The sequence below is a fragment of the Neovison vison genome, chromosome 13 (genome assembly GCF_020171115.1).
Source record: "Neovison vison isolate M4711 chromosome 13, ASM_NN_V1, whole genome shotgun sequence".
NCBI lineage: Eukaryota > Metazoa > Chordata > Mammalia > Carnivora > Mustelidae > Neogale > Neogale vison.
The window spans coordinates 86,443,259-86,457,134 of NC_058103.1; the positions used below are offsets into that span (position 1 = coordinate 86,443,259).

Below are 13,876 nucleotides of genomic sequence, written 5' to 3' on the forward strand. Positions count from 1 at the left end.
GTGATGATGATGATGAAGATAGTATTAGGGACTTTGGGGATTTAGAAAATACTCAAATGGAGAACTGTCCTTGGAGATCCTCTCCAGCTAGATTCCCCAGCACCCCGAATTCCTTTAGCAGAATATAGTGAAGGTGTTTAAGACCTGCCTCCAGGCCTAATCTAGAGGGAGCTATTCCCTGGGACTACAGTAAATTCCTGCTTGATGTATTCATGCTTGAGTTTATCTTCTCTTTATGATCTGTATTTTTTTTTAAGATTTTATTTTGAAATAATCTGTAAGTAACCCAGAATGGGGCTTGAACTTACATTCCTGAGATCAAGAATTGAATGCTTTAAGGACTGAACCAGCCAGGTGCCGCCATGGTGTATACATTTTTAAAAAATCATTCGCTAATTAAGAAAATTACTATCCAGACTTTCATACTCGTGCAAACATATATCTAGGTTTTTTTATTTTCAACAAAGGTTTAATTTGAACAGGCTGTATTGTGTGTGCTACAACTTGCTTCTTCCTCTTAACGATAAATCCTGGATAGCTTTCTCCGCCAAAATACCTCGATCTGCCTCATTTTGGCGATTCTTTGTCCTTGCACCTGCGATTCCCTGAGCTCCAGTTTTCGTCCTGCCTCCCTTCCTCCCGGCGTTTGTGATTGCCTGACCTCATGGGGTGCACTGCGGCGCGAGGCGCGGCTGGAGGCCTGGCGGGTGGGCGGGGTTCGAGGCCGCTCGGGACATGCAGATGAGGTGGGCGGGGCCCCACATATACCCGGGGTTAGCGGCGGGCCAGCGCGCCGGGCCTTGGCAGACTCAGTCGGAGGTGGCTTGCGGCACCTGCTTTCCGGAGCGCAGCGGAGCCTGGTCCCGGGCTGCCCCCGGAGCGGGCCATGCCCCCGCGGGAGCTGAGCGAGGCCGAGTCGTCCCCGCTCCGGGCCTCGACCCCTCCCCCGCGGCGGGGCAGCGCGCCCCCGGAGCTGGGCATCAAGTGTGTGCTGGTGGGCGACGGCGCCGTGGGCAAGAGCAGCCTCATCGTCAGCTACACCTGCAATGGATACCCCGCGCGCTACCGGCCCACAGCGCTGGACACCTTCTCCGGTACGTTCAACGGCCCCGGCGGCCGCGTGGTTGCGGGTAGGGTTGTGCACGCGTCGGCCGGGGCCGGCGCGGGGCCGGGAGGGCAAGGGAGCCCCCCGGGAGGGAGGCGGGAGCAAGCCCAGAGGTGGTGCTGGTGAGGTCTGGTGGGGCCCTGGACGCTCTTTCTAACTCGCCGTCCACCCCCCCCCCCCACCCGCACCCCTCCCTGACCCTATAGTGCAAGTCCTGGTGGATGGAGCGCCGGTGCGCATTGAGCTCTGGGACACAGCGGGACAGGTGAGGAGCTGGGGGCGACCCCTAATGGACTGGGAGAAGGTGGGCTGGAGCCTGGGAGGACCCTAGATGGATAAGGAATGGAGAAGGTCTTGGGCCCTTCTGACTCTCAGGTCTGCAGCCCCGGTGACAATCAGATTCCCAATACCTGTGGCAGGGAATAATGCTGCTAATGATCAGGCCTTCCCATCCTAGGAAGACTTTGACCGCCTTCGCTCTCTCTGCTACCCGGATACCGATGTCTTCTTGGCCTGCTTCAGCGTGGTGCAGCCCAGCTCTTTCCAGAACATCACAGAGAAATGGCTGCCGGAGATCCGCACTCACAACCCCCAGGCACCCGTGCTGCTGGTGGGTACGCAGGCGGACCTGAGGGACGATGTCAATGTACTGATTCAGTTGGACCAGGGGGGCCGGGAGGGCCCCGTGCCCCAACCCCAGGCTCAGGGTCTAGCGGAGAAAATCCGAGCCTCCTGCTACCTTGAGTGCTCCGCTTTGACGCAGAAGAACTTGAAAGAGGTGTTTGACTCGGCTATTCTCAGCGCCATTGAACATAAAGCCCGGTTGGAGAAGAAACTGAATGCCAAAGGTGTGCGTACTCTCTCCCGCTGCCGCTGGAAGAAGTTCTTTTGCTTTGTTTGAAGAGCCTCGGTGGCTAGGGAGTAGTAGGCATAAGCCCACAGACTTCTGGAAACTGGGGCCTTTGAGGGGGATGCTGGCAGGGCCAGGCCACCCCATGGGACTCAGTTCCATCTGAACACTGTGAGGACACAGGCCTCCAACTGCCTGCTCTAATAGGTGAGGGGCTCTGATTTGGATTTCTGTGGTCAGGGTCACAGAGAAATCAAATCCCAGCACTTTGATTTTTGTGGGCTGGTCCTAATAGTGCCAGCCACGTCACCTCCAAGCATTTTGGGATCCAATTCCCAGTTTCTTACCGTGAGCCCCCAGGTCAGCCTGGCTGAATTAGGACCCCCTATGGTGGTCCCCACCTTGGCACAGCGGGAGAGGAAGAGCCAGGCATTTTGGAGGGCAGGAGGGTGTCCAGCCCTGATTTGGAGAGAAGTTCGGGAGGGACTGGGTAAGAGGTCAAGGAGAGACAGAGAGGGGAGCTGAAAGTGAGGTCTTGGAGCCTTGGGACAGGAGGCAGTACGGTGAGGAGGCAGGTCAGGGGGCTAGGTTTGGAAGAGGGAAGAGCAAGGAGAGCAGAAAAGTGGGACAGCTGAAGAGTAAGGCTGACACCTGGGCTGCCCTCTGCCCCCAGGGCCCGGGAGGGCAGGGCTGGTCCCTGGGAAGAACTGGGACTCAGGACTCCCTAGGCACTGCCCAAACTGGCTGGGCCAGGAGCTGGGCAGGAAGTGAGAGGCAAGGCCCAGCAAGAGGAGGGGGAGGAGCTGTGACCTAGAGCCTAGAGGAGGAAGGGGCTGGGGTCACTTTTCTCTAAGGCCACAGCCTAGAAGGTAGGACGGTACAGAGTCTACAAATAAAGTCTTAGGTTTCTGAAGCTGCTGTCTCTGTGTCATTTCCTGAAGCTGTCTGCCCATTGCCCTCTCAGAGCCCTCTTCAAGGCCCAGCAGCCAGGAGAGACAGGTTGGGCACTGAAGGTCTGAGGCCAAACTGACAGGTGGGGGCTGGACTAGATGAGACAGTGTGATGGGAACTGGACTGGGGCGGGGGGTGCAGGTCTGGGGCTCCCCGCTTGGGGCTTAGCCGGTTCCCAGGAGAGCTAGCGTGGGAAGCAGCCTAGGAACGGGTTTCCCCAGGTGTCAGCGCCAGAGCTGCTTTCCCATGACCTCACCAAGCGGGTGTTGCCCCGCCCCTCTGCCCCTCCTTTCTAGAGCACCTCCCTCAGCGCACGGGCTCTCTGGCAAAGCTGGGCCCTCTAAACCTTCTTGCTCTGATCCTTCCAACTGTCCACAGGGTCTTGGGGTGGGGAAACCACCTGCTTCAGAGCCTGAGCATGAAGGGACTCTTTACAGCCTAAAGCTCAACCACTGGTCAAACTCTGGGTCAAGTTGATTGGACCTAGTCTTTGATCTTGGCATTCAGTCCGCAGAAGGACCAAGGTGTCAGTTGTCAATCATTTAAATAGAGGGGTTCAGTGGGTTAAGATTCTGCTTTCAGCAGGGGTCATGATCTCAGGGTCCTGGGATAGAGCCCCGAGCCCCCCCCATTGGGCTCTCAGCGGGGAGCCTGCTTCCCTCTCTCTCTGCCTGCCTCTCTGCATACTTGTGATCTCTCTCTCTCTCTCTGTCAAATAAATAAAATCTTTTTTAAAAAAATAATTTAAATACAAGTTTGGTCCCAGAAATCCTGTGGAGTGAGGGTTTGTTGGGTGACAACTTGGAGAGGAGCAGGGATCCAGAGAACATTCCTTGGAATTGGAGCTGGAAGGAACTTTAAAGGGCAGCTTGGAGGAAAAAACACACTTTATTTTAACCATAAGGAAAGGGAGTCCCAGAGAAATAAGGTAACATCTTAAATGAGATACTACTACCAAGCAGCTATAAGAGTACTCTGGGAACTCGAGTTCTGTATGTCCATGGGTAAATGTTATTCTTTTGGAGAGCTATTTCTAAGGCACACCTGGGACACCTGCTAGGCAACTGTCAGGCTGGTTGAGTGCGAGCCCTATCCCAGCTCAGCAGCCTCTGCAGGAAGTAACAGCTGCCGGAGTATGAGAAAGAGCAGGGCTGAGGGACAGAAATCCTAGCCAAGTGAAACCCGAGATAATCTCCAAATTTAGATTTTAGCCAAGACTGTCCAGCCCTGGTCCCACCAGTACCCATCCCCCAGAGCTCCTGCTATCTTGTCTTCCCTTTGTCCCCTTGCCCCTCAGCGGGGTGCTGGAGCTGCGCCAGGGCAGGCGGGGATGAGGGGGAGTAGAAGGGGTGGGGGATGGGGGTGTGTCTCACACCCCAGCTCCACAGCTTCTTTTACCCCAACCCAGCCCATCACACTACCCCCCCACCTTCAAACTCTGCCATCAACCATAGCCTTAGGCAAATCATTTCCCTTCTGTGTGCCTCAGTTTCCTCATTTGCAAAATAAGACTCAGGATTCTGGATGAGAGGGTGTCAGACTTCTGGGGGTCTTAGAGGTGCTGCGAGTAGGGGACGGAAGTCTAAAGGCCATCTCTAAGGCTCCCCCCCCGCCCAGCTTCTTCCCTGATTCTCTGATGGTCTCAACACATCCATACCACTATGTCTCCTCTTTTGCTAGGTCACCAAGCCTGGCCCGCGCCTTTGTCTGCCTTGCCCTCCTCATCCCTGCCCCTGCTGCTTTCCCTCTGGTGCCTCTCTGACTCAGGACTATTGCCAGCTCTCAGGGGCCGGCAGGGAACTCCCAGGCCCTCATTTTAGAATTCCAGGACTTCTCAAATCCCACACCAACCCGGACCAGGCCAGCTGGTTCCAGTGATTCCACTCCCTGATCTCCGATTATTTTTTGACTTCTGACTCTCAAGTCTTTGTTTTGCCAAGTCCTCTAGTTTGCAAAATGCCACCCATGCCCTGTTTCTCTTCTAAGCATTTTTCCATATTCCCCTTTTCCAGAAAGGGTCTCTTACTTGTATTAGTGTCCACATTGCTCTCTTGGTACTTGGAGGACACTCTGAATTTGGTCACTTACTCAGATCGCATCTCCCCAGCGAAGTAGAAAGTCCTCTTCATGCCCTTGTGCTCCCAAAGGGGTTTGGGCTCCGGCAATGTTTGCTGTTGGCCCTTAAGGGCTTAAGATAAAAAAACCAACCAGTGAGCCCTGGAGGGGACCCTGAGGCTCAAGTTCAGCTCCAGATAAGTGCCACTGAAGCCTGGAGATAAGCCTGAGCTCAATGGCTTGCTGGAAAGGCCCTTGGAGAGACCAAGCCTAAGCCCATGCTGGACAGGTGGGGATTTACTTCTGGTTCCAAACCCATTGATTTGCTCTGCTTCTGTTTCTGTCTATAATAATTTACCTCTTTCTTGCCTTTGCCTTTTTTCCCACCTCTCCATTCTCCCTCTCTTTTTTATTTTTTAAGATTTTATTTATTTATTTGACAGAGATCACAAGTGGGCAGAGAAGCAGGCAGAGGGAGAGAGGAGAGCAGGCTCGCCTCTGAGCAGAGAGCCCCATGCAGGGCTTGATCCCAGGACCCTGAGATCATGACCTGAGCCAAAGGCAGAGGCTTAACCCACTGAGCCACCCAGGTGCCCTGCCACCTCTCCATTCTTGATTCTAAGTTTAAAAGGATATTGATTATGTTTATCAGATAAAATTGTATGTTTCTTACATCTACATTCTTACATGGCCTGATGGATGTAAATTGTTTTTAATGTCTGTATAACCAAACCTTATCTGACTTTTAAAATGTTTCTTTTTTCCCATAATAGATACTCATAGGAAAATTAGAAGATTTTTCATGTATTTATTTGACAGAGAGAGAGAGACACGGCAAGAGAGTGAACACAAACAGAGGGAATGAGTGAGGGAGAAGCAGGCTCCCCACTGAGGAGGGAGCCCAATGTGATCTCAATCCCAGGACCCCGGGATTATGACCTGAGCCAAAGACAGACGCTTATCGACTGAGCCACCAGGGTGCCCCGATAGTAGCATTTTGATGTACTTCCTTCCAGCCTGTCCTTCTATGAGTGTATTTGAAATTGTTTTTGTGATCATGCTGTATATGAAATTTGTATTTTGGGGTTTTTTTTCCTCCATTTAAAATTTTAACAGGGGTGCCTGGCTGCCTCACTTGGTAGAGCATGCAGCCCTTGATCTCTGGATTGTGGGCCCCATGTAGGGCATAGAGGGGATGTAACCGTATGTGTATATTTGCTTACTATTTCTACTATTTCACCCTGACCATAATTTCTCAACCAGACCCCAAATTGGGAGCATTGAGGTTGTTTTCCTCTAACTTTTTTTCCCTTCTATTATAAATGATACTACGTTTTTTTCCCACCATGGGTTGGCGCTCTACAGAAAAACAGTTTCTCTTTGGTTTGGAGATTGGACCCTGTAGAATTCCAAGTGGCTCTTCAGAAAGAGCTTGGGTTTCTGTGTCTGTCTGACTCGTGTGTGTGTGTGTGTGTGTGGGGATATCTTTCTGTGGGAGGATGACCAGCAGATTGCGGGTGCATAATAAATACTAAGTGATGACAAGGTGTATGTATGTTGTGTATCTGTGGTCACGCGCATTTCCCTGCGTTCGTCCCTGTTTTTGCTCTTGCATATTGAAAGTGGGTATTGTCTTTGGGCAAAGCTCTGAATAATTCCATATATGCGCAAGTCTGTGTGTCTGTGTCTGTCCATGTAGGCGTTTCTCTTTATGCAAGATGTGTACAGCTCTGGATGTGCATGTCCATGCACCCACATGGTATCTGGCCTTACGAGTGTGTATTGTACACAAATCTGCGTGTGTGTCTGGGTGTGCACGTGTAGGTTAGGCCAAGTTCCTGGGGGGCTGTGTGTCTACACGTCTGTGCACGCTGTGTGGATCTGTGAGGGGGTCTCTCTCCGTGTGCTTCCTTGTGCCTGGCGAGCATACTGGGCCTGGGCTGTCGTGTGAGTGTGTGCACACGCGAAAGGAGGTGTGCCTGGCTTGCTTTCCCCCTGGGAGCACAGAGGTGCCCAGGGCGGGGGTGACGCACCCTCCCCGAGCTCCCCCGTTCTCCTGGGAACCGGCTTGGGAGAGTGAGTGAGACCGAAAGCAGACTGCGTCAGGAACACCAGCCCCTTTTGCAACCAGCCCAGGCCCCAGGCAGTCGGTAACCGCGGCTCTCCCAGGTCAGACCTGCCCACCGTATGTGGCTGCCAAGAGACCGGGCTCCCAGCAGGGCCGCACTGTCAGCGCCCTCCTTGGGCCTGGGCCAGATCCACCATAGTGAGCACGACTCAGCCCGCTGAGGGGCCCCATGAGTCACCCTGTGGCAACAGCAGGGAGTGACTTCCTGGGCAGCGCTGGCTGTCCCTGGGAATCACAGCTTTCTGCCTCACATTGCTGCAATGCCCGGGTGGCCTTATCTCCTCCGGGATCACCTGCTGTTCTTACAATTGAACTTCTCCTTAGCTCCAATTTTCAGATGAAAAGACCGAAGCACAGAGCCCCCTGATTAAGGTGAAGCCCGAGCAGGGCCTTGGACCTGGGTTTCTTAACCCTGGGTCCAGGCCTCTTTCTAGGGAGCTACCTAGGACTCTAGGTTTCTGCCCCGTTAGCTCTAGAAATGATTCTCTTGGAGGGCGGGGCTGGGAGTTGTGGTTTCTGGGACAGACTCAGTTGTCCTGGGCTGGGGAGTGGGGCAGAGGGAGACAGGGCTGGAGGTACGATGTGGGGGAAAGAAGTCAGCACTGAACCAGGCCTGTTCTCCTTGTGTAATATTTTCAAGGCTTTCTCCATTGAAGAGAGGATTTGTCCCATAATTGGAATGACCATGAAATTCATTGTCAGGTTCAAGGTATTTTTGAGATTGAAGGAAGCTCTATTAGTCACCTGTCCTTATGGTCATGCGACTTGTGATCCCTTTGGAAGGCAGAGCCCGTGGTTGTCATCAGCAAAGAGGGCCTCCTTGACCCTCACCTGCATCAGTCTGCCTCTCTCCCCAGATGTGCAGATGACTCCCTGGCCCCTTGGCAATGAGGGATGTCGGGGGGGCCCTTGGGCCCAGTGGGGCATGGAAGTTCCCTGGGCCCCTTGAAGCTGGTGGAAAATCAGCCAGCACAGACCCCACCCAGGGACACCTGACCCACGATGGCTTCCTCCCTCTGACCTGTGGCCATGCTCTGCGGCTTCTGCCCATCTGCTTCCCCTCTCCAGTACTCTGAGGCAGTTGGAGAGCAAGCAGAGAGACCTCTGTCCTGGTGAGACAGGGGGCTCTTGGATCCTGGGGCACCACCCCCCTGCCCAATGGACCATATGCTCTGCTGACGACCCCATCTCCCATGCGCACTCCTGTTTCAGCCCCATCCTGACTTGCTGGGCAACTTTGGGCAAATTACTGCCTTCCTCCTTGTCTGAGTTTCTCTTTGTTGTGAAGTGGGGTTAATACTTTCTGCCCCTCCCTGGCTCCCAGGGGACCTGTGGGGATAATCAAGATAATAGTGGGGAGCTGATTTGGAGGAAGCTATTGAGAACCAAGCAAGAGGTATCAGTGCTGGCCCGTGTTTACATGGGTGTGGACCTTGGGTTCCCAGCATTCTGGGGCCTGGGACCAGCCCTGACAACTTCTTGGCCTGGCTCCTGGCTCCTTTGTCCCACTTCCAGAGAAAGGACAAAAACTGAAGCCAGGAGTCTCATCATCTGGAGAAAATGATGTTAGAGCAAAAAGTTTGGGGCTCAGGAATACTGGCTTCACTCTGTCCTCCACCACTGGCTGCGTGACCTTGCACCAGTCCCTGCCCCTCTCTGGGCCTCAGTACCTTGACTCTGACAATCTCCCTCCACTCTGCACTCAGGGATCCCGAGTCTATAATCAGAGGCCAGCATCATGGTTTGGGGGATAGAAAGAACCTTGTCGTCTAGTCCTTTACTTTCCATAGACTATGATGGACTTCTCTTTGAGGGTCACAGACTGATCCTGGTCAGTCTGATGAACTCAAGTCCTACACTGGTTGCAAAAGGGATCATGGGAAGGGGGTCAGAGAAAATCCGCTAGGAAGACAACCCGAAGTGAGTTAGTGAGTCAGCAGCAGAATCTGTTGCACGGGGGCGCCTGGGTGGCTCAGTGGGTTAAGCTGCTGCCTTTGGCTTGGGTCATGATCTCAGGGTCCTGGGATCGAGTCCTGCATCGGGCTCTCTGCTCAGCGGGGAGCCTGCTCCCCTCTCTCTCTCTCTCTGCCTGCCTCTCTCCCTACTTGTGATCTTTCTCTGTCAAATAAATAAATAAAAATCTAAAAAAAAAAAACAAAACAAGAATCTGTTGCACGCCTGCAGTGTTTGATTCGCCCTGTACCTTTGGCCTCTCTCTCCATGTTTAAAACCTGTCACAGTCCTCTCTTCCTCCCACAGCTGCCTATGGACAGTGGCTCTTGTCCCCAGTCCTCACTACACCTGCAACTGTCCCCCCGCCCCCGCCCTCACCTCCATTCCCCACCTTCCTCAGGTTTCCACCTGGCCCCTCTCCTCATTTGGCTCCTTCCCGACCCTGGTGGGCTTTGAAACTCCTCACCTTTGAATTTCTCTCTCCGGGTCTCCCGCCCCCCAACTCCAACCACCTTTCTAACCACTACTCCTCTGGGTCCTCTCCTTCCAAGCAAAGGCTCTGTCTCAGGGGTCAGAGTGTTTTTTTCTCCCCTAGAAGTCTCCCACCCTTCCATGTCCCCCTCCCCAGCCTACTCCCAAATCCAGGAGCTCCGCCTTCTCCTCTGAGCCCAGACCCTCCCAACTGGAGTGTTTGGCCCTTGCCCGGACACATCTACAGCTGGGAACTTGCAGAGCTGAGCCTGTGGCCCAGAGACTACAAAACTTGTATGTTTTTGCCTTGTTCCTGGCCTTTTTATTCATTTGACAGAGAGAGAGAGCACAAGTAGACAGAGAGGTAGACAGAGGGAGAGGGAGAAGTAGGCTCCCCACTGAGCAGGGAGCCTGATGTGGGGCTGGATCCCAGGACCCTGAGATCATGACCTAAGCTGAAGGCACATGTGTAACCGACTGGGCCACCCAGGCACCCTATTCTTGGTCTTTTTAAATGTTCCTTCTTGCTCTTTTTTGTCTTCCACCTACTTTATACTCATGTTATTTCATACTTTATAGAGACTTTTAAGCTGCTTTTAAATCCTTCCTCAGGAAGGCAAGGCATAAGCAAACAAAAACTAAGTAACCAACGATAAAATCAATAAAACCAGTCTCATTCTGGTACCTGGGGGCCCCTCATCTTCTCTATGATTCTCTCGAGACTGCCTTGCCCACACAGCCCCGTTTCTGTGGGCAGCAGTGTCACCCGCCCAGGCTCCCAGGAAAGAAAACCTGCAGACTCTACTGACTCAGTTTCTCCCTTTTCATACTCCAGACTCCAAGTCTTGCAGTCTCTCCCTTCCCTAGATCTCAGAAGCTCTCTCCTCTTTTCCTTCCCCACTGTCTCCATCCCATCACAGAGCGACATGGTCTGAAGGTTTGTTTCTTACTGGAATATACGTGGATACTTTTTCAAACCAGTAACTTTTTATTACAAAAGCAATAGACATTTCTTATAGAAAATGTAGAAAATGCAGGCTGATCAAAGGGAAACAAAAAACACCTGTAATTTTATCAATGAGAGGGAACATTTGGTTAAATACCCTTTTTTAGTTTTGTTCTAAACATATAGCACCCCTTTTTAAACTCTGCCACAAGGAGCCTCTTGATTTCTTTCTTGCTTTATTTTCTTGGTCATCTTGGTTCCGGGATCCACTGATGGAACCCCCAGATGACCCTGTAGTTGGGGGTTAGAAAAGGCAGATGTTCTGGGGGACCCTGTGGGAGAGTCTGGACCCTACCCACCTCCCCTCCTTCCCCCCAACCTGGCCTTCTGGGGTTGGGACTATCAGATAGGGCTACTGACAGCACCCCCTCCCAAGGGGAACTGGCAAGTGCCTTCCCAGGCTATAGTATAGCAGATGGGTGGGGAAGGGAGGGGTCTTGTACAATAGGGCAAACCACTCCTGATCCAGGGTTGTTCTTTTAAGTGAGCAGGGATGATTTCAGGAGAAACAATTCAGTTTTGTCAGTGTTTATTGGAACTGTTGGGATCAATAAATTTTAGAGAAAACTCCCCAATATTGGAAGATAGGTTGGGTTAGAGGGGATACGATGACGTGGGTCCCAAAGTTGAATGAATGCCAGGAATGGTGGGCTGGGTAGAGGCTACGGATGGCTCAGTGTCTGCCCAGCTCAGGAGGACCCAAACTCAGTGCCTGGTTTGCTGTAGGAATGTGAGCCCCAGATTGCCAATCCCCCAAGTTTTCACAAAAAGCTAGAAAAGCAGATTAAAAAAAAAAAAGAATTTTCCTGAATCTTTAAATGTTAGTAACTAATCAAAGAAGCTAAACCGCTGTTTGCATCAAAGCATGATTGGCTGCCAGCATGGACCTTTTCGATTAGCTTTCCTTCACATCTAATGTACTTTACACAGGTTACCCTCATTTACTTGGTGTGGCTTTTCTCCCTCTTTTCCTCTCCCATCGTGTGACCTCTAGTGATAGGATCAGCTTACCTAACCACTCCTTAAAGCTAAGTTTGAATCCGTTCCTTCCCCGGCTCAAATCTGTCTTCACCAACATATTCACCAATATTGCCTCTCTCCACCAAGCTCCTGGCTTTCCCTCTCAGGATTTGAGTCAAACTGAGCAGCTCATTGGTCAAAATGAGACCCATGGTCTTCACTGCCTGGCTTTTGCTCACTATGATTTGTTGTGCCTGAAACACCCACATCTGCCTGCTCATCTCTTTTTATAACTCCTCCATGAAGCCATTTCTCAACCTCCCTCTTAATTTCCATGGCTCAACCAGCCTCCATTGTATTCAACAGCGTTTTGTTAGACACTTTGTATCGCCAAGCATGGCCTGGCATGGGGGACACTGAGGTAAATAAGACTCTATCACTGTGGCACTTGACTGGCTCAGAGGAGCATGTGACCCTTGCGTGAGCTCAAGCCCCATATTGCGTGTAGAGATCACGTAAATAAATGAACTTACCATTAAAAAAAAGAAGAAGAAGAAGAAGAAGAAGAAGAAGCCCATCCCCAGGCCTGCCAGAGGAGCCTCCTCCAGATGAGGGCAGACCTACACTACCGCGGGCCACACATGCCCCAGAGCTGTACACAGCGCAGGAAGAGTGGAGAGGGCAGCAATGGGCTTTGGCTAGAGAAACAGCAAACACTTTTTGAGCTTCATCATGAGGAGTAGAGGCTTTCTGGGGGAAAGGCATTTGAAGTAGGGGCAACAGCCTGTGCAAAGGAATGGAGATGTGCAAGTTCTGAGAAAGGGTGGTCATGGAAAAGAGGATGGCTGGGAAAGTCACCGAAACAAGCGATTTGGTATATGTGCTGCCGAAGCGACCACCGAAACAAGCGGTTTGGGAACCAGTCTGCTTCTAACAGTATTTGCATTCCTTCTGCTTGCGCTCCAGTGTAAGTTCTAGAAGAGTGGAGGCTGTGTCTCAGCTTTGGTCCCACACCTGCTGCCTGCCTGGGACTGTGTACCCTTGCTCAAACGCTTTCTGCGAAAACACAGCGCCTGGTAGTGGTGAGAGTGCCCCCTAGCGGCCCCTGTGCGCTCCTTCTTCCCGTTGTCCGAGCTGACCGGGCAGAATCCTCCCTGCACCCCTGATCTTACCGGAGATGGCACTTAGTCTGGCATCGTCTCACCTCGTCTCCACCCCTCCCTAAGAGGGGGATGTTCCTTTCTGTCCAACAAACAATTAAGCATTTACTTTTCGTTGATCACTGTTGGAGGCATTGGGCTACAGAATTTCATGAGTCATTCATCACCTCAGCCTTGGAGGTGCTGCAGAGATCCAAGGGATAATGGGGGTTGTCCCCAGAGCTAGGGGCACTAGAGGAACCGAAACCATTTTGAGTCTCGAAGGATAGATGAATGGCTGGCAGAGTTGGAAGCCACAATTCAATATCCTCTGAAATGGGGGGGGGGGGCACCAGAGTAATGAGACTTGCCCCTGCCGTCTATCTACTACCATTTACTAAGGTCATGGAGGGGATGTGGGGTGATGGAGACCCGAGACTACAAAGATACCATCTGTTGTCTCCTAGAGGGAAGACAGATAAGGAGACAGAGAGAAGGGAGCACTCTCTGCTCAGGGTGTGTCTCCCACCTGAGCGAGCGTGGGAGCCTTTGGGGAAGAACAATTCAGCCAAAAGTTGAGAAAGTAGGATGTAGTCCAGGTTGAGTGCGCGACAGTTACAAGAACATAGTAGTGTGTTAACAATAGAAAGGAGGCTCATCCTGGGGTACTAGAAAGGTTCTCCTTTTTTATTTTTTTTTTTAAAGATTTTATTTTATTTATTTGAGAGAGAGAGAGACAGTGAGAGAGAGAATGAGCGAGGAGAAGGTCAGAGAGCGAAGCAGACTCCCCATGGAGCTGGGAGCCTGATGTGGGACTCGATCCGGGACTCCAGGATCACGCCCTGAGCCTGAGGCAGTCGTTTAACCAACTGCGCCACCCAGGCGTCCCCAGGTTCTCCTTTTTTTAAAAGATTTTATTTATTTGAGAGAGCGAGCAAGCAAGCATGAGGGGGGAGGTCAAAGGGAGAAGCAGACTCCTGGCTGAGCAGGAAGCTCGATGCAGGACTCCATCCTGGGACTCCAGGATCATGACCTGAGCTGAAGGCAGTCACTTAATCAACCGAGCCTGCCAGGCGCCCAAGGTTCTGCTTCCTGATCCGGGTGCTTGCCTCCTGGATGCATGTGGTTATGGAAATTCATGGAGCTGTACACTTCCGGGAGTCAAATATGTACCCTTACCTGCAATCATTTGTAGCCCCCAACCTTTCGCATCTTCATGTTTTGTTTTAAGATTTATTTAGAGAGAGCATGGGCAGGA

At 52.0% G+C, this 13,876-nt stretch overlaps 1 protein-coding gene across 1 annotated transcript; it reads left to right on the forward strand.

Annotated features, from left to right (window-relative positions):
- Positions 1-805: 805 nt before the first annotated feature.
- On the forward strand, positions 806-2,868 carry RHOV (ras homolog family member V). The gene is made up of 3 exons (XM_044230862.1): positions 806-1,094; positions 1,312-1,370; positions 1,563-2,868. Exons 1-3 carry the CDS (start codon positions 887-889, stop codon positions 2,004-2,006), a joined length of 711 nt encoding a protein of 236 aa, XP_044086797.1. The 5' UTR covers positions 806-886; the 3' UTR covers positions 2,007-2,868.
- Positions 2,869-13,876: the final 11,008 nt, after the last annotated feature.

Coding starts and splice junctions, on each gene's coding strand:
- RHOV (XM_044230862.1), top strand. CDS start 887: ATGCCCCCGCGGGAGCTGAGCGAGGCCGAGTCGTCCCCGCTCCGGGCC. Junction 1,095..1,311: donor AGCGCTGGACACCTTCTCCG/GTACGTTCAACG, acceptor CTGACCCTATAG/TGCAAGTCCTGGTGGATGGA. Junction 1,371..1,562: donor TCTGGGACACAGCGGGACAG/GTGAGGAGCTGG, acceptor TTCCCATCCTAG/GAAGACTTTGACCGCCTTCG.